Here is a 23,325-nt window from a genome sequence, read left to right on the forward strand (position 1 = left end):
CAAGCCTTAGCCCTGAGGTCTTAATCTCAGGAGTTGGAACAGCAAACGCTGTCGGGTGCACTCCCCCTCCCCCAACCTGTGGCAAGTGGGTACTGTGGGCGGCTCCGCCATCCCTTTTGGCAGTGATGGCCATGAGTGACCACCAGCGTTAGCGGAGCCGGGGGACCGGGGAGGGTTGCCTGCTTAAACAACGATTCTCCATCGCCGCCTCTTTTTGAAACTAAGAGAAAATGGTGTGCAGTCAAAAGAAAATTAAATAAACACACAGGCAACTTGTCCTAGGACCTCAACTAAGCAAATGAAGCCTTATTGTGCGTGCTGAGCCTTCGGTTCTCAACCTTTCGGGAAAGATGGGAGGACAGGGCGACAAAGGGTACAGTAGGCATGCCTGGCGGTAAGTGCGACAGCAGCTATCCAGGCGGAAGAGCAGAGGACTGAAAACCACCCTCCAGAACGCGTGTGTCCGCCGCGCCGAGAACCGCGAACCGTACCCATCGACCACGTGACCAGTCCTTTTTTTTTTTTTAAACTTCTATGCCTGAAAGAAAAAAAAAAAAAAAACGAAAACGAGAGAAAGACAGAAGGAGAGAGACTCCACTTCCCAGAAGCCTCTCGTTAAACACGCCGCCGCAGTCTTGCGCAGGCGCCACCAGGGCCAAACGGACACGTCCGTCACGTGAACAGAAGCCGGCCAATCCGGTTTGAATCTCATTTTTTTCCTCTCACCGCCCCCCCCTTCAGGAGCGGTTGTGCGATCAGATCGATCTAAGATGGCGACTGTGGAACCGGTGAGTATTGCTTTTGGCCCCCACCCCCACCGGCCCGCACGCTTCGTCTCCCTTCGGACTCTGGAACCCCGCGGGACGGCGTTCCCGGCGCGCACGCTATCCCTTGCCGCCCCCTCCCCCTCTTCGTGGGCCTGACCTCCCCGCGGACAACTGGGGGTGCCCCAGAGGTTGGCCGCGACGGCGTGTAGAGCCCACGTTCTGGTGGGGGCCCGAGAGCTCGCGGAGAGGTGTGGGGGAGGGGCGGCGCCTCAGGCGGAGCCGCGAGGGGGTTCGAGGGTGGAGGGTGACCTGGGCCCTGGGCTTAGGTGTGTGGGAATTGTGTCTTCGGGATAGGAGGGCGCTGGGCCGTCTCCGAGCTGGCGCCCGGATCTGCAGGGAGGGTGGGCGGCGAGCCGGCCTGGAATGAGATGGAGGGAGCCCCGGGGCAGCCTTTCCGTGTCTCCCTCCCTCGCTCTAGCCCAGGGGCTCGGGTGCGGGGCGCGCGCCGGGACTTCTTAGACTGGTGGGCCAGGGAGCCGGTGGGCGCGCGTTGCCCTAGGGTGAGTTGGGCGGGGGTGGTGCCGCGGCGTGCGCGGAGAAGCTTCGACCTCGCCTAGGGGAGCCGAGAGCGGCCAGCGCATGTTACGCCGGCGCGTCCGAGAGTTGCCGGGGTGGGCTGCAGGGGAGGCGAGAAAGGTTTGGAGTGGGGAGGAGAACCCTGTGTCCCGCGGGAAAGCTCTGCGAGTAGGATGAAGGGTGGTGGTGGTGGTTAGCAGGGGGATCACATTGTCCTCGCCCCTCCATGCTGGAGGCTGGGCTGTCATGGAGGAGGGAAGGGGGAGGAGCGAGGCCTACGGATAGCTGCTGCCGGTCTGGTTGCCGGCCGGACCTGCTGCATTTCACACGCGCCCGTCTCCCATTCATTCATCCTTTCCGCGCAGTGCGCACGCCTCAGAGAATGCGAGTGGGTGTAGATCCGTCTGTTCTTCCGAGTCTGTCTTTATCGTCTGGAAGGTTCCTCAGGCACAGTTTATTGGAAATAGGAACTTTTAAAGTTACTGTTCCATTTGATTTTCTCTTTATCCGTTCTACCGGTTTCCCTCCCAGTTTGGGCACCATCTTAAAACTTCTTTCAAGCAAGCTGATCACAGAGCACCAAGTTGATTGTTAACCGTCCAAAGGAGGGAGTATCTTTGTCATAGTTTGGGTTTGCCGGCAGTGGCTCACTGAAACTTCTAGGCCTGTGTTGCCATTTCAGGAATGTCACATCTAAGTGATATTTTAGAGGCATAATACATTAACCAGAAAACCTTTGATACTCTGGAACCAGTTCTGGACCTTGGTTGCCAGCTATTTTCATATATCTTTAATGGTAGTTTGTGATTTTGATAATGGCTTCCCAATTTGCTTTGACTTTTTAAAGACTTTTATAACTATTAAAAAATTAGTTATGAAAAGGTCTATAGAATACAAAAATGCTTATTTTTCATTACATTGACATAAACTATCCTTACTTTGTTGCCAGAACTTAAGGCAGATTTTCTGCTTGGTTACTTATTCTTTTATTGGTACCAGTGTTTATTTATATTCCTGGAAATTAGATTGACTACAGAACTTTCTTAAGTTGCTGATACAGTTAAATGATTTTTAGAACATTAATGTTAAATAGATAAAAGATAATATGTAAAACTTGAACTTAAAACCCTTTGATGGGCTCTGATATTACTTCTGACTGGATCAGCTCTCCTACCAGCATCAGTAAAAGCATTACAGCTGGTAATAAGGGCAAGGTAAAACCTCTAAACAATAAAACAATAATGTAGTCTGTGAAGTTTCAGTAACTAGGGCCTTTGGGTTTTGCGGGCTGTGCTGTTTTGTTTCAACAACAGGGAACAAAACTACAAAGTGTTGAAGGACTGTTTTGAGTCAGTAAATATTTATAGCTCCTGATACGTTTAGGACCTTGTACCAAGTGTTCTTTAGGATACAGAGTTATACAAAATGTGATTTTATACCTTGTTCAGTGTAAATTTTAGGAGCTTAATTTCCAGTGATCTGGTTAATGATGCAGTATAGCATTCCTTCTAGTGGTGACCCCAGGGAGATTTCAATACTGCATTTAAATTTGGGGAGTAGGGAACCTAAAAACTTAGTGTGTGAAAGTCAAAAGCTAGATTGAAACTATAATAGATTGAGGATGCATGTAAAATAATTTTAAGTGTTTATTTTTAGTGAAAAATGCAACTTTAAAGTACTTTTAATGCACCTTTGTCCCCAGGTTAGTCATTTAGAATTCTTTTTGACAATTTTAAATAGTGGGTTTTTTTTTTTAAGCAGCTGATTAGTATTTGCTGCAATTGAGGTATCCCTGTAAAAGCCTACAAAAAGCATATTTGTTCATTGCTATTTCAGCTAGCTTGTGAGTTTCCTTATTTTTTGCTGGGCATAATCAGAAGCATCTAGAGTCAAGGGTTTTTTCTGCTTGTCCCACCTTTGTAGGCATTCAGGGAATTTTTATCTATGGAAATTAAGTAAAATATAAGTCATTTTCAGTTTGATATTGTGTGCTTCTCAAGTGTGTGTGTATGAGATCATTTAGATTAAGAAGTGGCTTACATGGAATCTAAAAAAATGATACAAATGAACTTATTTACAAAACAGGAATAGATTCACAGACATAGAAAACAAATTTATGGTTACCAAAGGGGAAAGGAAGGAGGAAGGGATAAATTAGGAGTTTGGGATTAACAGATACACACTGTATAAAATAGATAAACAACAGGGACCTACTATAGAGCACAGGGGACTATATTAAGTATCTTGTAATAACCTATAATGGAAAAGAATCTGAAAAAGAATATACATACATATATACACACGTGTGTGTGTGTGTATATATATATATATATATAACTGAATTACTTTGCTAATACACCTGAAACTAACACAACATTGTAAATCAACTATACTTCCAAAAAAAAACAAAAAAACCCACAACAGAACACACACAGACACATAAAAAAAGTGGCTTACAGATATTAAACTTGTTGACAAGCTTGATAGGTATATTAAAGGAAGCATTTTACCTCTTAACAGGTAATATGGCAAAGTTTTGAACATTGGGATAAACAATACTCTCCTGTTACTCTGTTGGCATTTGAATTGTGGTTAGGTCAAAATTAGACTTTGTGGGTAGATCAAAGTTAGACTTAATATTAGTTGGTGAAGGTGGCAGGCCATCTTGCCTCCAGTGGGTCGTGGTTTTTGGCAGCTTTTATCTTCATTCTGCATTCTTCATTATTGGGTTTTTTTTGACTTGTAGTTCTTTTAAAGGTAAGAGATTTTGGTTTCTTTAGTTAAACTGAAGGTATATAATTTTACTTGTTTTTACATTGTATCTCTTGAATTTTTTAAACTGTACATTAGTTTCATAAACAGAATCAACTTGGACGGTCAGCTGATCTGATGTTTCCTTTTTTATCATTTAGAAACATGTTTTGTATTGCAAAGAGTTTATTAAAAGTAAATAAGTCTTAAATACGTGTTGAGAAATATGTTGTTATATAATGCCATGTATTTTTGCTAACCAAAGACTATTGATTAACAAGCAGACCTTGCAAATTAATATGCATATTTTTGCTTTAAGAAAGAACCCAGTATATCAAAGTTCATTCATAAACCAAACAAATTTAGTTCTGGTGTTTATATTTTAGATTTCACTTTGTTTTTTACTCTGAATTAAAATTATGCCTAATTATTTGACTTAGAGAAGTCCAGTTTAGAAATAGACATAGTTTTGGGCTTCCCTGGTGGCGCAGTGGTTGAGAGTCCGCCTGCCGATGCAGGGGACATGGGTTCGTGCCCCGGTCCGGGAAGATCCCACATGCCGCGGAGCGGCTGGGCCCGTGAGCCATAGCCACTGAGCCTGGTGTCCAGAGCCTGTGCTCCGCAATGGGAGAGGCCACAACAGTGAGCAGGCCCGCGTACAGCAAAAAAAAAAAAAAAGAAATAGACATAGTTTTACACACCAAAGTTGCAGAGAATAAAATGTTTAAAACGTTTAATGAATTATGTAACCGTAATCCAATTTGGACAGAAAATTCAATGCAAAAATTTTTGTAAAGTATTCTATTTAATTTATATAAGGTTAAGAATATAGGAGAAGTACCAGCAGTCCTGGATGTAACAAGGAACCTGTGAAGTAGTTGTTCTAGCAATGGTAATTTCTTCTTTTCCTTCTCTGCTACTATTAGAAATTTCCTTGCTCTTCTGGTACCTCTGAGTTGCTCCATTTTTGTCATAGAGAATTTTTTGAAAAGTGGAAATGAGCCTGAATTATAGTCTAATTTTAATATCTGTGAGACCTTGAAGACTGAAATTTCTAGGTCTAGCTGAAAAATGGGAATAAGATATAGTGGTTTTGATTTTCAAATGCACTATTCAGGGGTGAAAATTTGTCAGTTATGAAGAACTAGATAGGGGACTTCCCTGGTGGCACAGTGGTTAAGAATCTGCCTGCCAATGCAGGGGACATGGGTTCGAGCCCTGGTTTGGGAAGATTCTACATGTTGCGGAGCAGCTAAGCCTGTGCACCACAACTACTGAGCCTGCACTCTATAGCCTGTGAGCCACAACTACTGAAGCCCACATGCCACGACTACTGAAGCCCACGTGCCACTACTGCTAAAGCCCACGTGCCACTACTCCTGAAGCCCGCGTGCCACTACTACTGAAGCCCGTGTGCCACAACTGCTGAAGCCTGCGTGCCACAACTACTGAAGCTCACGTGCCATAGCTACTGAAGGCCGTGCGCCTAGAGACCATGCTTTTCAACAAGAGAAGCCACCTCAATGAGAAGCCAGTGCCCCGCAATGAAGAGTAGCCCCGCTCACAGCAGTGAAGACCCAACACAGCCAAAAATAAATAAATAAATAAATTTATTTATTTTTTAAAAAAGAACTAGATAAAGTTAATATTCCGTAGGTGTGCTGCATGTAGGTGTATCCATGCAAAGTTGTACTCACCTTTTCCTCTCTTTGCTAGGAGATTTACATAGCCGACTTTATCATTTCTTTGCCATTATTAAGAAATACAAGCCTTATGACCCATAACCCACAGGTACTCTTCCCACTTCTTACTGTAAAAATCACTAGTGTTTCTTTAAAAGTTCCTATATGTGCCTAGAGAAAAAAGAAAGGATGGCTTTTGTCTCTTAAGTACTAAGTAGTCCCTTCTAGAACCTGAGAACGTGGTCAGAAAAATAAGATTGTTTTTCCCAGTTGGAACTTTTGATACATTTTCCATAGAAACAATAGGAAGGTGTAGTTTTGGCTCACTGTGTTCAGAAAGTTTCTATGGAATTATGACATGTCTACCCAGCATTGAATTTCCAGGGCTGTAGATTTAGAGTTCTAAACAACTGAATGAAAATGATCTTTTAAACACAGTCTGTAACAGTGATTTTTAATGTAGGTGATCTTTATATCTTAATAATAACTAACACAAAGCACTTACTGTATGTCAGGCACCTTACTAAGTGTTTTACATATATTTATTCATTTAATTTTTAACAGCAAACCGATGAGGTAGGTATTATTCTTATTTCACAGTTGAGGAAACCAAGGCACGGAGAGATTAAGTAACTTTGTGTGACTAACTTGCCCAAGATAACAGAGCTAATAAGTGGCGGGGTGGAGTTCAAGCTAAAGCAACCAAGTTCCAGGGTGTGTGTTCTTAACCATGACACTGTCTTTCCCATAGGCATTTAACGTGTGTTCCTTGTGTGACTTGGAAAGATTAATTTGATAAACTTAATAGATATTTTGCTACAGCTCTAAAAGAAAATATGTGGACATTTATTTTTAGTTTCTGTTGTACTACAGTGTTTGCTAACTGATATCCAAAGTATAGAATCTTAAGAAAATATCACCAAGAAGAAAATATCACCTTGGTGTCTAAATTTGAGGACTAAACAAGTAGTTATACTGGCAATACTGGTCCAGAACTTTGTGCGTTGATTTCTAAAGAAAGTGAATGGTCACTCTTCTCCCCCTTTTCATTTGATTTCTGGACCTGTCAATTCATATGATTTGCCAGTTAAAATATTTTGCTAGTGAAAACAGTGTAGTGAAATTGAAAAAAAAATTGCAAACGTGGAATTTACTCTCATCTACCTTTGTACTTTTTTTTTTTTTTTTTTTTTTTTGCTGTACGCGGGCCTCTCACTGCTGTGGCCTCTCCCGTTGCGGAGCACAGGCTCCGGACGCGCAGGCTCAGCGGCCATGGCTCACGGGCCCAGATGCTCCACGGCATGTGGGATCCTCCCAGACCGGGGCATGAACCCGCGTCCCCTGCATCGGCAGGCGGACTCTCAACCACTGCGCCACCAGGGAAGCCCTACCTTTGTACTTTTAGTAATTTTGGTGAAAGGTCTGGCAAAGAGTTAAGCAGTTGTTTTGAAAAAGTTTCAGTTGTAGTATGTTGCTAGTCTTAAAAGCTAAATTATTTGGGGAAGGTAGAAGTAATAAGACCATAAGATTTCTCTGAAACCCATGTCTTTGCAGTAATCTTTACTTTTATTTATTTTTATAAATTTATTTAGTTTTGGCTGCGTTGGGTCTTCGTTGCTGTGTGCAGTTTTTCTCTATTTGCAGCGAGCGGGGCTACTCTTCGTTGTGGTTTGCAGACTTCTCATTGCGGTGGCTTCTCTAGTTGCAGAGCACGGGCTCTAGGTGCGCAGGCTCAGTAGTTGTGGCTCGCGGGCTCTAGAGCACAGGCTCAGTAGTTGTGGCGCATAAGGTAAGTTCAGTTGCTCCGCGTGTGGGATCTTCCAGGACCAGGGCTTGAACCTGTGTCCCCTGCATTGGTAGGCGGATTCTTAACCACTGCGCCACCAGGGAAGCCCTGCAGTAATCTTTAAAGCTAAAATGTCTTTAGTTACATATTTTAAATGTGTTCATACAAAATGCTATACAGAAATCAGAAATTACAGAAATCTTTCTGTGCTTTGCTTATTACAGTGACAGTCAATAAGTTTTAGTATTTATGTGAACTAATATTAGTATTGCTATAAAAAATTCTTTCGGGGTTTCACATGGGTCATCTTAGGGCAACAGCTTATGTAACCACGGAGTCTGATAACTTAAAGTATTAACTAAGGTCAATATTTTAATGGAAAGATAAAATATCATAGTTTTTTAAAAATCTTAATATTGTGGGATAAATACTTTTTATAGGTGAGAAATTCATATTTCAAGTGATTTTTTTGAATTTTAAAACTTTTTAAAATTTAAAATTAAATTAAAAAAAAGTTTCTACCAAGGTCACATAGTTCCTTAAGTGAGAGAGGTAGAACTCCAACCCAGGTCCTATCTTCAAGCTTTATTACTATACTTAAAAAAAAACTAAAATTCAACCAAAACTAAAATGTCCAACTCTTTGCCTTCAGCAAAACTCTTACCTTATGGATAAAATTGATGCAAAGGTCATCATTATACACAAATAAACATAAAATCATATCTGAAAGGATGTATCAGATGGTTTACTGGTGGTGGCATGATGAGATTAGGAGCAATACATTTTATTTTTTCTTTTGAACTTGTGTGATGTATTTTTAAATAATATTTAGTAAAATCTCTTTTGGGTTTTGGTTTATAGATAATGGTATTTTAGCTTTTCTGAATGGCTTTTTTCTTGAAGATGAGTAATAAATGCTCATGGTCCAAAATTCAGATGGATCCTTTTAGCAAACAGCTGGAGCCTGTGACCTCATTTTCAGAATAATGTTTTTAAATTAAATAAAATACATAGGATTACAAAGGAAACTAATTATATTGAAGTACAGTAAGGATTAAGTGAGTTAACATGAAACATTAAGGGTGCTGCCTGGCACAGGCAGAGTCCTGTCTTACTGGTGTGAAAAACCTATCTCCTGTCTATTTTCTCCAGTCACCTAGTTCTCTCCAAAGCATCCAATGTTAACCAGTTTTTTTGAGGATTCTTCTTAAAAAAGACTGTCCAAGAGAACTTTCTGTGATGATGGAAGTGTTCTATATTTGTGCTGACCAATACAGTAGCCACTTAGCGGCACTATTGAGCACTTGAAATAAGACTAATCCAACCCAGGAGATGAATTTTAAACTTGAATTAATTGTAATTTTTAATTAATTGAAATTTAATTCCATATGTATCTAGTGGATACCAAATTGGACAATGTGGCTCTAGAATCTAGACATATCCTGCTGTGTACAAACACATGTTGTATTATAACTTTGTAAGGTACAACTGAATATGACAAAGACCAGTTTGGTTGGACAAGTTATTTTTTAATTTTATTCTAGAAAATGTCTCTCTGTATTTTATTTTTAAATTTTTTTCTCTATATATTTTAAACTTTCAAAGATAATTATTTGGTCTTGTATGGACAATTAAAATTGTCCTAAAATTACAATTGTCCTATGACCTTGTTTTGCTGTTTAAGAAAATGTGTGTGTGAATAGCCCATTGTATACGTGGTCCACAACTCAAATTTTGTACAAAAGAGTATACAATGAGGTCTTCTCAAGCTGATCCCATCCAGGTGGATCACTTATAGGGGCAACCACCATGGTCAGTTCATATCTTTCTCTAGAGATTTGTACTCAGTTGGTCCCCCATCCACGGATATCCATCTGAGGATTCAACCAACTGTGGATCAAATTTTGGAGAGCTGTCTGTACTATGCCATGTTATATAAGGGACTTGAACATCTATAGATTTTGGTATCTGAGAGGATCCTAGAACCAGTCCCCCAGAGATGTTGAGGGACAACTATATATACAAGCAAATATGATTTGCAATTGACTCTTGAACAACATGGGTTTGAACTGCATGGCTCCACTTATACATACATGGATTTTTTTTCACTTAATACGTACTAAAGTACTACGTGATCTGTGGTTGTTTGAATCTGCAAATGTGGGACCTTGGATGAGGAGGGCTGGCTGTAAAGTTATGTGTGGATTTAAGACTGTATAGAGGGTCAGTGTTCCTAACCCCTACGTTGTTCAAGGGTCAACTGTATATTCTTTCAAAAAAATAAATGGTAGCCAACTCTGTACACTATTCTGGCACATTGTGTTTTTCACTTAGTAATATATTTTTTAGAGCATTACATATAAACACAAAGCTTTCACTTTTTTTCTGATGGTATGTATTGCATGGTTTGGTCTTAAAACATTTTTATTTCTATACTGATGAACATTTAGTAGGGTTCAATTGAGGCATATAAGTATATTGGAGTTTATAATATTCCTGTATAGATTGTAAAAGAGAATGTGATTGTTAATTTGGGGATGAATTATAGTACCGTTTGTGTTTATTGGTGTGGTTATGTGATCCATACCAGATGAGCCAAGGACTAGGTGATAAATTGAACAATTAGAAAGATTGGTAACTACTATTATTATTTGAGAAAAGCAATAGAAAATTTACAGGTATGGAAGATTGTTAGTTATGCCCCCTAAAGAATCATACCTCCCTGTATCCATACCTTTGAGTAGTCTACAGCCCCCCCCCCCGCCCCCACCGGGCTTAGCTATATAACTTGCTTTGGAACCATGTGCTATTTCAGTGCTGTGATGAATAACCCTTTACCTGTGTCATTCTACACATGGGGTAGTATATCTGTAAGGTGAATGTTTTGGCAACAAATTGAAAATTTAAAAAGTACTGGTCAAATAAAACACTTAAGTGACTGTCGTCCATCATGCTACAATTGTTGTTTTTTTTTTTGTTAGAGATCCTCTCTTTCCTAATAGCGAGATGCTTATATGTAGAAAAAATGTGAAATACATTTGTACATAAGTTTTAGAGTAATTAACTGAAGACCCATGTACCCATCGCATAAGACAACATCAGTACCTCAATTTTTTTTCTTAATTTTTAAAAATTTTATTTATTTTTGGCTGTGTTGGGTCTTTGTTGCTGCGCACGGCCTTTCTCTAGTTGCGGGGAGCAGGGGCTACTCTTTGTTGCAGTGCATGGGCTTCTCATTGCAGTGGCTTCTCTTGTTGCGGAGCACGGGCTCTAGAGCGCAGGCTCAGTAGTTGTGGCGACGGGCTTAGTTGCTCCGCGGCATGTGGGATCTTCCCGGAACAGGGCTCGAACCCGTAACCCCTGCATTGGCAGGCAGATTCTTAACCACCGCACCACCAGGGAAGCCCCAGTACCTTAATCTTATACTCTGTGGTGACATTTTCATTTCTTTGCCTCCTTCCCTACTTGCTATCCTGACTTTGATGTTAGTCATTCCCTTGAATTTTTTTCTTTTAAAGTATAATTATCTTTAGAGTTTAATCTCCCGTGTGTATATCTTTCAGCTGAGTATTTTGGTTTTGAAAAACTAAAAAACTTAGATGATGTGTAGGGAAAGTACAGTATTGCTACTGTTAGAGGTGGGTTCCTAAGATAAGCTGAACACCATTTCTGGGTTATAGTTTGGCTTCAGCTTCCTGGAATTTCTACTAGAGCCCATCTTGGGAAAACGAATGGGCAAGATCATGAACATGTTCTGGGAAACAAAGGACTCTACAGTTATCTGCTGGGGCTGTGGTATGGGCCAGGCAGAGCCTTCAGTTAGGAGAGTGGTCTCTTCGAGTGAGCTGCTCTGTATCTTGTTTAAGAATAGGTTAATTCTGGTGTGAAATTCTGAGCTGTTCCAGGGAGCAGGGCATAAAAGAGGAAAAGGGAGCTTTGTTAACATATTTTTAAGCTGAGTTACCGGTACATAAATGTTCAGGCCAGGGACTTCCCTGGTAGTGCAGTAGTTAAGAATCCGCCTGCCAATGCAGGGGACACGGGTTCGATCCCTGGTCCGGGAAGATCCCACATGCTGCGGAGCAACTAAGCCTGTGTGCCACAACTACTGAGCCTGTGCTCTAGGGCCCCGCGAGCCACAGCTACTGAGGCCCGTGCGCCTAGAGCCCATTCTCCACAACAAGAGAAGCACCACAATGAGAAGCCCGAGCACCGCAATGAAGACTCAATGCAGCCATAGATAAATAAATAAATTTAAAAAATAATAAATTTACAATTTAAAAAATACCAAAAAAAAATGTCCAGGCCAGACACATGGCAGTTGTTTTTTAATAAAAGGTACAATAGTAAGCCTCTTGGTCATAACAGCACATGAATGTAGCCTGAATCACATTGCTCCAGTCTAGACCATTGGCTCTCTATATCTGGTGCACACCTGTCTTTTTTGGATCTCTTTTGACTGTGTTCCTTATTTGCTCTCATATGATTTCTGTGTTGCACCCCTCTGTTTGCTGTATCTCTTGTTTTCCTCTTATTTGGTTACTTGTTTCACTTTGGTGGATCACATCTTCCAGAACTTTTTTGAGAAAAGGTACATGAGGGTTATTAAAGATTTCTGAGACCATGCCTATTGAACAATATCATATCTGTAGTTTGTCTGGGTGTAGAATTCTTTTCTTCAGAATTTTGAAGTTTCATGGTCATCTTCTCTTGTAACTGTTGATAACTCAGGAATTATTCTGATGACTCTTATTTCTTTTTTTTTAATGTGACCAATTCCCTTCTACTCACCAGAAATTTAGAGTCTTTCCTTGTCCCCGTTTCACAATGACATGCTCTAGTATGAGTGTTGTCATCCATTGTGCTGGGTACTTGTTGGACTTTAATATAGCAACTCCTATCCATCATTTCTGAGAGATTTATTGGTGATTTTCCTCTCCCCTGTTTCTCTTTGAAACAGTTATTCAGATATTGGATCTAGTGCAGTGGTTCGTTAGTGTCTGCAAGCTCTGATGCACTCTCACTCATTTAAATTTTGCTCTCATTTTCCATCTCTTTTTGTTTGGTTTTCTGGGAAATTTATTTTCCAAACTTTTCTGTCTCATAATTTTAATTTCCAGATGTTCTCTCTCTCTGGTCTTCTGAATGTTCATTTTTATAGCTTCCTGTAATTGTGTGCACGCAAAATCTTAACTTATCCTTTTGAGGATATATAGGTACATATTTTTAAAGGCATTTTCTAGTCCCTGCCTGTCTGTTTCCTCCGAATTGCTTATTTTCTTTTTATTTTTGAACTCATGGCAGCAAGCCTAGGGACTTGGAGTAGGGGGAGGGGATGGAGGGATCTAGTTATTTCCCGAACAACTTTCACTGAATTCTTTTTAATTTACTCCCTTCCTTCACTCCCAGTTCTGAAAGGTGCTGCCAGGAGACTTTAAGGTGTATATTGATTACTTAGCCCTTTCCATCTACATTCCAGTTCTTTTTTTTCTTCTCTTCCCATGGTTGTGGGCTTTTTTTTTTTTTTTTTTTTTTGGTAAATTACTATAGTTTTAGTGGGGTTTTGAGAGGGAACAGAATTAGAACCATTTATTTATTGAAACATTTGAGTGTCTATCATGTGCCACGCACTCTTGAGTGCTTAACCCACCTCGCTCTTAACCGCAGAGTTACTGGATTACTGAATAGAAAAGAAATAAAGAACTAACACTTATTACCACATTTAAAAAGTAACTTTTTGTTGCATTCTAGTGTTAGTTTTTTTTAGTTTTTCTTTAGGCAAAAATTGCCAGGAATAATAAACCTAGCAAGTTCTTTGCAGCATTCATATACCCAAATGCCAGAGCCTTCAAGTGCCCAGGAATTATAAACCCTAACAGTTAGTTTGCAGGCTTCATAAATAAAAGCAGTACAGCTCTGAGAACTACAGTGGAGGACTTTAATAAGTGAAGAATCACTTAATCACATAATTTGCATTTAAAAGAGTTAATGTTGGAAAGATGTTAATTTTTCCTGAATTTTATGTGTAAATTCAGTATAAACTGAGTCAAAATGCCAAAATCTTTGCCAGTGGGGTGGGAAGCTATGCTTTATTTTTATTTTTTTTTTAATTTTTAAATTTAATTTATTTTTTTATACAGCAGGTTCTTATTGGGAAGCTACATTTTATGCTGGGGTTCTCAAGCTGGCCTTAGGGCTGCTTTTGTGTGGCCTGCTAGCTAAGTTTTTTGTGTGTGTGTGGTACATGGGCCTCTCACTGCTGTGGCCTCTCCCGTTGCGGAGCACAGGCTCCGCGGCCATGGCTCACGGGCCCAGCTGCTCCGCGGCACGTGGGATTTTCCTGGACCGGGGCACGAACCCACGCCCCCTGCATCGGTAGGCGGGCCCCCAACCACTGCGCCATCAGGGAAGCCCTTTTTTTTTTTTTTTAATTTATTTTGGTTGCGTTGGGTCATGGGCTTTCTCTAGTTGCGGCAGGCGGGGGCTACTCTTCGTTGCGGTGCACGGACTTCTCATTGCGGTGGCTTCTCTTGTTTCGGAGCACAGGCTCTAGGCGCGTGGGCATCAGTCATTGTGGCACGCGGGTTCAGTAGCTGTGGCTCTAGAGCGCAGGCTCAGTAGTTGTGGCGCACGGGCTTAGTTGTTCCGTGGCATGTGGGATCTTCCCGGAGCAGGGCTCAAACCTGTGTCCCCTGCATCAGCAGGTGGATTCTTAACCACTGCACCACCAGGGAAGCCCAGTAGATAGCCTCTTAAGCCTCCTTTCATTTAGTAATATGTGTTTAAGATTCCTCCATGTCTTTTCACAGCTTGTTAGCTTATTTCTTAGTGCAGAATAATATTCTATTGTCTGGATGTACCACGTTTATTTGGGACTGGTTAAATTAAAAATAAAGTGCCCTCCCCCACAAAAGTAAAGTTCTCATTATTCAGTCCTGAAATCTTTTTTCTCTTTTATGTTAACATTTTAAAATGATTTTTCCAATCATCACTTCTAGTGCCTATATCATAAACACCATGATTTATCTGTTGCATTTTGTTTGTATCTTTTAATATATATATTGCCTCTAGTTTTGCTTCCTGATATAAAATATATAAAGCTTCTTTGTCCTGACAGTTCCTTTGGAGAAATCTCTTAAAAGTATAACTGGGTTAAAGAATATAGATGTTTTATATTTGGAAGTTTGGATGGTTCATTAACTTAGGTGAAAGGATATAGTCATACTCTATAAACCTGGGGACATTTGAAACAGTGACTATAGTACCTGGTTTTCTAATTTTTAAAGAAATATTGGTTGATTTCTTTTGAAAGATGGTTTAAATACGTGGAGAATAAAAGGATAAATCTAATTTTCTTATTAAACCATAGTTTACATTGAAATTTTAACTTTTAACATTACAGAACTTTAAAAAAACTAACACATGGAATTTAAAAAGAATTCAACTGCTTATTTGTTTAACTGACATGTTAAAATTAACTTTTAAAAAATATTTATTTTTTTAATTGTTTGGTTGCGCCGGGTCTTAGTTGTGGCAGGCAGACTCCTTAGTTGTGGCATGCAAACTCTTAGTTGCGGCATGCACGTGGGATCTAGTTCCCTGACCAGGGATCGAACCTGGGCCCCCTGCATTGGGAACGTGGAGTCTTAACCACTGTGCCACCAGGGAAGTCCCTAAAATTGATTTTTTTAAACTAATATTTAACCAGTATCATTAAATTTTAGTTATGCTTTTCAAAGTTTTAAAAGGAATAAACTTTAAAAGAAGCAGCAGTTAAAGTCTTTAAAATGTTTGTCTTTCACATTGTAATTATAAATCTTTAAAGAATGAATGAAATAGAAATCATCATGTTACGGGAACCAATATAATTTTGTGCAATGTAAATGCTTGTCCTAACATCATTTTGATGTTATTTTGAATCACTAATTTTTACTTTTGTATAATGTTCAACTTATATAAATTTCTCCTTAGTTATTTAAAAAATGAATCTTCTGGTAGCCTTTGGTTTAAGTAGTATTGATGTTTAAATTTTATTGTTAACCTCATCATTCTTTTTTTTTTTTTTTTTTTTTTTTTGCTGTACGCGGGCCTCTCACTGCTGTGGCCTCTCCCGTTGCGGAGCACAGGCTCCGGACGCACAGGCCCAGCGGCCATGGCTCACGGGCCCAGCCGCTCCGCGGCATATGGGATCCCCCCAGACCGGGGCACGAACCCGTATCCCCTGCATCGGCAGGCGGACTCCCAACCACTGCGCCACCAGGGAGGCCCACCTCATCATTCTTGATCATACATGTTGGTTATTTCTTATGTCTCTGTCACACTTCCTGAATTTGTAGTCTTGCCCTAAGCTACATTAAGATGTGCAGAGTAATTTGCTTGACAGATATTAGTGTTCCTTTAGGAATTAGATTATTTTAAATGTAACAAGATGCCTACAAGTCTTTCTAGTTTTAAAATTACATTCTAGAAGATAAGAAATTCAAATGTGACCTATAGGAATTTTTTTATTAGTAGAATGTGGTTAAGTGTAATTTGCTGACTATCCAGAAGTACAAATTTTTAGCTATAGCATAGCAAATTTAACAATGTTCACTTAAAAGTCTAGGGCTGGGTTTCCCTGGTGGCGCAGTGGTTGAGCGTCTGCCTGCCGATGCAGGGGACACAGGTTCATGCCCCGGTCCGGGAAGATCCCACATGCCGCCGAGCGGCTGAGCCCGTGAGCCATGGCCGCTGAGCCTGCACGTCCGGAGCCTGTGCTCCGCAACGGGAGAGGCCACAACAGTGAGAGGCCCACGTACCGCCAAAAAAAAAAAAAAAGTCTAGGGCTAGTCACCAATTTTAGTCAGATAATTACATTATTATTACTTAAATAACAAATTGAACAGCTATTAAATTTTGTAGTAATTTTTAGACACAACACAACTTGTGCAAATGGTCAAAGCTCTTCCCTCTGTACCTCAGCTTTCAGTATTGTTGTTTAGGTGTCATATTGTATTAGTAAAAAGGAATATTAAAAAGTACTGTCTTGAATCAGAATTGATATATGGGATCTCACAGTTCTTTACATGAAAAATAAATTCTCCATTTGAGCAGCGTTCTAAACTTAAAAGGTTTGTAGTTTGCTAAATCTACATATGTTGTTTATCTACTTTGGCTTTCTAGTTTATGGCACAAAGGTCACCAATTTGATCCTTTATTACAAGGAAGAAGACCTGCAAAGTCCACAGCTGCACTTTTCCTGATGAGTGATGCCAGATTAGCTGGTATTCCTTTACTATAGGTATATATTTGAAAACTGACACTGAAAACAGTTGGTTTAATTATTTGTGGTAATTTTCACTGTTTACACCAGATTTTTTTTTCATTCCTTACAAGGCAGGTGGTGAGGCTTTATTTGTTTTTGTGTACTAGTTAATTAATTATACTAATTTATATATGGGAGTGTGCTGGGGGAAATGTATCTCTACTAAAAAGAGACCTGGGAACTGAATGTTTGGATACTAAAAGGAAGAGTAAAGTATCCTGAAGTCTATTTACATATGTTGTATTAAAAAATAATCTTCTTAGAGTTAATTATTTGTATCCATAAAAGATAGCTTTTATATATGCTTTCCTGTATTTCTAAGATATTTTGATCACATAGGCATTTAGTACACTGTCTTGCATAATATAAAATCAGTATAATCAATCATTGGTATTTATTTGCTTTTTCCCCTAGTAGTGGGATTGTGTGTGTGTGTGTTTGTGTGTGTTTGAAGAGTGAAGTGTACCATTCATGCCTTTCTTCTAATTTATTGGCAGTGGCATGCCCTTGGAAGATAGTGAAACTGTTAAGCCTGAGGCGGTGGTAGAAAGCATAGTACATAATGTAGGGTTATGCTGCCTGGAAAGAGTACCTTGGTAACAATATATAATTTATTATCCAATTTTGGGCACTTGTGAGAGTGAACCAGGGTTTTAGTAATAATAATTATGCTGAAACAACAAACAGGTAAAATTTGGACACATAGTATTTCTAGCTATGAATCTTGACAGTCTTGTAATAAAATGTAGGATATAGATAGGACTTGTTAACTTCCCAGGGCTTAAATTTGAAGAGCGGAGAGAGTAGTAGTTTCACAGTATTGTGAAGATTGAATATACTGAAAAACGTATATAAAAACATACAGCCCATTGCTTGTTAGTAACTGCTTAGTAAATGTTACATATCAAGTAAAAACTCATAGTTTGATAGAAGTGTGAGGATTGGTGTTAACCACTTTAAAAATCATAAAACACTACCATCTTTTTTCTCTTCTTACTTTTCTCACCCTTCTGTTCATTATCTCATATCTTTATTTAATGCCTTCAGTTTACTGAAATGTTGGGTTAGTAACTGGTAGAGATCATTATAGCTGCCTTGGCCATAATAGCATTTACATTTTTATTAAAGCCACAAATGGTCTTTGCCATTCAGCTAAAAAATAGTGAAGCAAGGAAGGGGAAATATAAGGAAGTGCTACTGGAGATGGGTTACCAATAATATTGTTATCTGTTATTTGGTACTATGGTGTTTTGCCCCGTATCTGTGAATGGCAGAGTTGGGATTCCAACCTGGGTAACATGGCTCCAGAGTGTGTAATCTAAACCAGTGTCTCTCATACTCTGGTAGAAAACTAGTTTTTGTTTTTAAACAATTTCCAATCTAATGTTTTGTAAAATGATAACAATAGGATAAAGAGATTAAAAAAGGCATACAAGATGTAAGCCTGAATTTTATATTATTAGTTTGAACAGACAAATATACTGTCAGATTACCATAAAATTTCTAAATGTTTACTTTCCATTTCTATACTTTGTTGTAGACTAGAACCTGCAGAAGGTCTGATTTTGAGTGCTTTAAACCATTTTTAGTGCCAGGGAACTATTGATATTTGTGTACTTTTTTGTTTTTGGCTGTGCCGTACAGCTTGCCAGATCTCAGTTCCCCAACCAGGGATTGAACCCGGGTCAAGGCAGTGAAAACCCAGAATCTTAACCACTAGGCCACCAGGGAACTCCCAATATTTGTGCATTTCAAATGAAGGCTTAGGTGATTGGTTGTCGTGAGGGGAAGGCTCCTTATATTTCTACAAGAGATAGTTTGTAAGTGTGTTACGGCTGAGGGTTGCTAAGAAATCTTGAATGTTCATAGCCATGGAAAAAGTGCACCTTGGTTTTGGAATTTAAGCAGTGTAGATTTGAACATGGCTAGAAGGGATAATCTAAATTTTGTAGTCAGATTAGAGAAAACCCCACAGAACTGATGCTAGGTCCGGGAAATATCTAGCTTTATACTCTTAAGATTGTACCACATGGTTAATAATTGTGACTGATACATTTGCTGATTTTTGCAGAATGCAGTAAAACTACTTGAAATTTTTTGCAGCTAATTGTTAGACTTGTCCCACCCTTGCTCAACTTTATTTCTTCCCCTTCAACTTTACTTTCTTCTATTGGTGTGACAGCTACTTAGCCCTGGGACCACGAAATTATACTTTACATTAAAAAAAATTTTTTAATTGAGATTCACTTTATTTACAGCGTTGTGTTAGATTCTGGTGTATAGCACAGTGATTCAGTTTAATATATGTATGTATGTATGTACTTCTCCATACTCTTTTCCGTTATAGATTATTACAAGATATTAAATATAGTTCCCTGTGCTATACAGTAGGACCTTGTTGTTTATCTGTTTTATGTCTAGTAGTTTGTATTTGCTAATCGCAAGCTCTTAATTTATTCTCCCCCTCCATACATTTTTATTTGAATCTCATAAACTCAGCAAATCCAAAACCAGGTTTAATAACTTGTACTTAAACTGGTTGTCTCTTCTATTCCCTTACTTGTTATTTGTATTTAATCACTTTGACCTGTCAGTTAGTGGCTTCCATTGCTTACATGTGGAAAGGTACAGTTTTAGCCTGACCTTTGAGGCCTTTTACAGTCTTGCTCCAGCCTACCATTCTAGCTCTGTCTTTGGTTTCATGAACCCTCACTCTCAGACTCCCTGGTTCATTACTGTCTTCTAGGTAAACACTGTACCATCTCGTGGCTTTACTCGCCATTCTACCCACTTGAAAAACAGTGGTTTTTCACTCGCAGATTGTTTTTTAGGTTAAAATTGTATTTGATTACTTTGAGAGTAGTCATAGTCTTTTTTTAAATTAATCTTTTTCTCAATTCACTTTTTCAAAAAATATATTTACTTGTTTATTTTTGGCTGCATTGGGTCTGCTGTGCGCGGGCTTTCTCTAGTTGTGGCATGGGGGAGCCTGTTCTTTGTTGCGGTGCGCGGGCTTCTCCTTGTGGTGGCTTGAGAGTAGCCATAGTCTTTTAAAGTAGCCTTTCCTGGTTTGGGTAATTTTCGAACCTAGAAGTATTGATAAAACATGGATATTTTAAATGTAATTTCCAAAGAAAATTGCTTATGGGGGAGACCACCAAGCTGAGAGAGTAGGTAGAGGGATGTGTGGGACTTTCCAGTAGAGAATTTTGTTTTTAAAATGGGTGTAGGGAATTCCCTGGCGGTCCAGTGGTTAGGACTCTGCGATTTCACTGTGGAGGGCACTGGTTCAATCCCTGGTCGGGGACTGAAATCCCGCAAGTCGCCTGTCATGGCCAAAAACAAAAAACAAAAAAACCCAAAAAACAAAAAACAATGTAAATTTAAAACTATTTTACTGTCTGCTCTGTAGGAAGCAACCATAAAAATGACAAGTTTGTAAAAAGTTCCCATATAGATAATTTGATAATCTTGTTTATTGCTTCTTTGATGATCTCGTATAATTTAAAAATATCTAATTAAATCCATTTTAAACATATCCCGTGAAAACACCTGTTAAGGGTTTTTAGGGAGAATTTTGTGAAGTTGGTGCTACAAGTATCCCATAGTACTCCTGTACCGACCTGGTTTTGGTGATCCTAAGTCTTAGATACCTAACTAGTTAATAGCCTTACAAAGAATTTTAAGAGGAGATATAATTTCAAAATAATTTTATTTTTAAAGTCAATTTATATTAAAAGTACTTAGCAGGGCTTCCCTCGTGGCACAGTAGTTAAGAATCCTCCTGTCAGTACAGGGGACACTGGTTCGAGCCCTGGCCTGGTAAGATCCCATGTGCTGCGGAGCAACTAAGCCCGTGTGCCACAACTGCTGAGCCTGTGCTCTAGAGCCCACGAGCCACAACTACTGAGCCTGTTGGCTACAACTACTGAAGCCCGCACACCTAGAGCCCGTGCTCCGCAACAAGAGAAGCCCGCTCACCGCAACAAAGAGTAGCCCCCGCTCGCTGCAACTAGAGAAAGCCTGCGTGCAGCAACGAAGACTCAATGCATCCAAAAATAAATAAATAAGTAAATAAATAAATACGTATTTAGCAAATTAAGACAAATAATGAATAATTTGAACATCTATTGTAGTTAATTGAGGTTTATGCTTAACTCGGGATTGACCTGAAAGTTTTGTTTTTGTTTTTTTGCCACACCGAGTGGCTTGCGGGACTTCAGCTCCCGGACCAGGGATTGAACCTAGGCCATAGCAATAAACACGCCAAGTCCTAACTACAAGACTGTCAGAGAATTCCTCTTTTTAGGGTTCTTTCAAAAATGTATTTCATCATTCTTATTTGGCATATGTCCATAATTATAAGTCATTTTTGATCAAAGAATTTCATTTATTTATTTGTTTGGCTAAACCAGGTCTTAGTTGTGGCACACAGGATCTTCGATGTGGCGTGAGGGATCTTTCATTGTGGCATGCTGGATCTAGTTCCCTGACTAGGGATTGAACCTGGTCCCCCTGCATTGGGAGCGTGGAGTCTTAACCACTGGACCACCAGGGAAGTCCCTGATCGAAGAATTTAATATAGCACGGCCATCATTCTGGATATTACTTCTTATTGTATATACTACCATGGATTCAAAAGGTATAGGGGATTGGAATTTCCCCATAGAATAGACCACACCCATAGAATTAATCTGAAAGTTTAAAATAACATCCTACATGGCTATTACTTTTGTTTTGCTTTATCTAAGTTGAAAATAAGAAAACATCCTGATTATTTCAAAGTTAAGAGATTTTAAACAAAAAAATAAAACAAGTTGAAAGAAATGACATAAAATGATTTTATAATAAGGCGTGTTTGAGTAGTCTCAAACAAAAATAATGTTTTCCTTTTCAGTAATTTGCAACATAGTTGCAGACTCAAGAAGCTTACAGGGTGGCGGACTTCAGGTTGTGCAGTGGTTAAGAATCCAGTGGTTAAGAATCTGCCTGTCAATGCAGGGAACATGGGTTCAAGCCCTGGTCTGGGAAGATCCCACATGCTGCGGAACAACTAGGTCCGTGCACCACAATTACTGAGCCTGCACTTTAGAGCCCACAAGCCACAACTGCTGAGCCCATGTGCCACAACTACTGAAGCCCATGTGCCTAGAGCTCGTGCTCTGCAACAAGGGAAGCCACTGCAATGAGAAGCCTGCTCAGCGCAATGAAGAGTAGCCCCCCCCCCCCCCCAGCGCTTGCGGCAACTAGAGAAAAGTCCGTGCACAGCAACGAAGACCCAACACAGCCAAAAACAAAATTGTTTTTAAAAAGTTTACAGGGTGGGGACTTCTCTAGCGGTCCAGTGGTTAAGACTTCGCCTACCAATGCAGGGGGGTTCGATCCCTGGTCAGGGAGCTAAAATCCCACATGCCGCAGGGCAACTAAGCCCACATGCCACAGCTAGAGAGAAGCCCGCACAGTGCAACGAAAGATCCTGCATGCTGCAACTAAGACTCAATGCAGCCAAAAAATAAATATTAAAAAGTATATGCATTAAAAAAATTTCTATTGATTATGAATGGATTGTTGTGATAAGTACATGACCGTAGCAAAATACGACCTGAGAAAATTTGTATTGAGAAAATATGCCCTTTTAATACATGATTTTTAATATTAATGTTTTCATAAGTAATCATGAAAATGATTTCTGAATCTTACTAGATTTGGTCTGTGCCATGTGAATGAGTATTTTTGTAGAGTATTTGAGTATTTTTTATTCTGTCATGAAAACAATTGGCTATTAATCACTTTTGCTTTATTAAGAGGAATTAAGAAATTCAAATAAGTTTAAAAATTTAAACATCTGTTAAACTCTAGATAATAATTTAAAAGGCCCAAAAAGATGGGAATTCCTGGCGGTCCAGTGGTTAGGACTCTGCGCATGCCACTGCAGGGGGCACAGGTTCAATTCCTGGTTAGGGAACTAAGATCCTGCGTGCCTCACGGTGTGGCCAAGGGAAAAAAAAAGTCTAAAAAAGAAACATCAATACTACGCTTACATTAAAAAAGGGTTTCAAATACTGAAAAGATTGTTTATGGTTAATAAACATTTTTTTCAAAGTGTTTTAGAGCATTTGTCTTAATCTAGCACGTTTATATAATATTAAAAGCAAAGACTGAAAGTTTTTAAACTAGTATAGTTATTCATACATCTACACAATCATTTAAAGATGAGTAGCTATATTTTAGTTACAGGAAAAGCCCAAAATTATATATTATTAATTTAAAGGTTATTTCAGCTAATGTAGAATGTAAAATTCAAAGGAATGCTTTTTAAGGAAGTGAACATATTTTTTTCTGAGTTATTACCTGCTTTTAGTTCTTATATATCTAGAGACTTTTGATACCATCTAAGGTTTCCATCATTCTCCTAATGGTGAAGAGAGTAGAATAAGAGAAAAGAAAGGAAAGTACTAA

The 23,325-nt window shown here is 39.4% G+C and overlaps 1 protein-coding gene across 4 annotated transcripts in view; it reads left to right on the plus strand.

Moving 5' to 3' along the window:
* Nucleotides 1-714: 714 nt before the first annotated feature.
* EIF4E (eukaryotic translation initiation factor 4E) overlaps nt 715-23,325 on the plus strand; it is a 48,715-nt gene continuing 26,104 nt past the window's right edge. Inside the window, exon 1 of one of the 4 annotated variants that reach the window (XM_082636823.1) lies at nt 715-788. In XM_082636823.1, the coding sequence (XP_082492949.1) occupies nt 771-788 (18 nt within the window). In that variant the 5' untranslated portion in view covers nt 715-770. Of the gene's footprint in view, nt 789-1,180; nt 1,328-1,391; nt 1,464-4,922; nt 4,987-23,325 lie in introns of those variants that run through there. The other 3 variants (XM_082636821.1, XM_082636822.1, XM_082636824.1) reach the window with 3 other exon arrangements.

Source organism: Mesoplodon mirus, assembly GCF_964341445.2.
Source record: "Mesoplodon mirus genome assembly, chromosome: 2".
In the NCBI taxonomy this organism is placed as follows: domain Eukaryota; kingdom Metazoa; phylum Chordata; class Mammalia; order Artiodactyla; family Ziphiidae; genus Mesoplodon; species Mesoplodon mirus.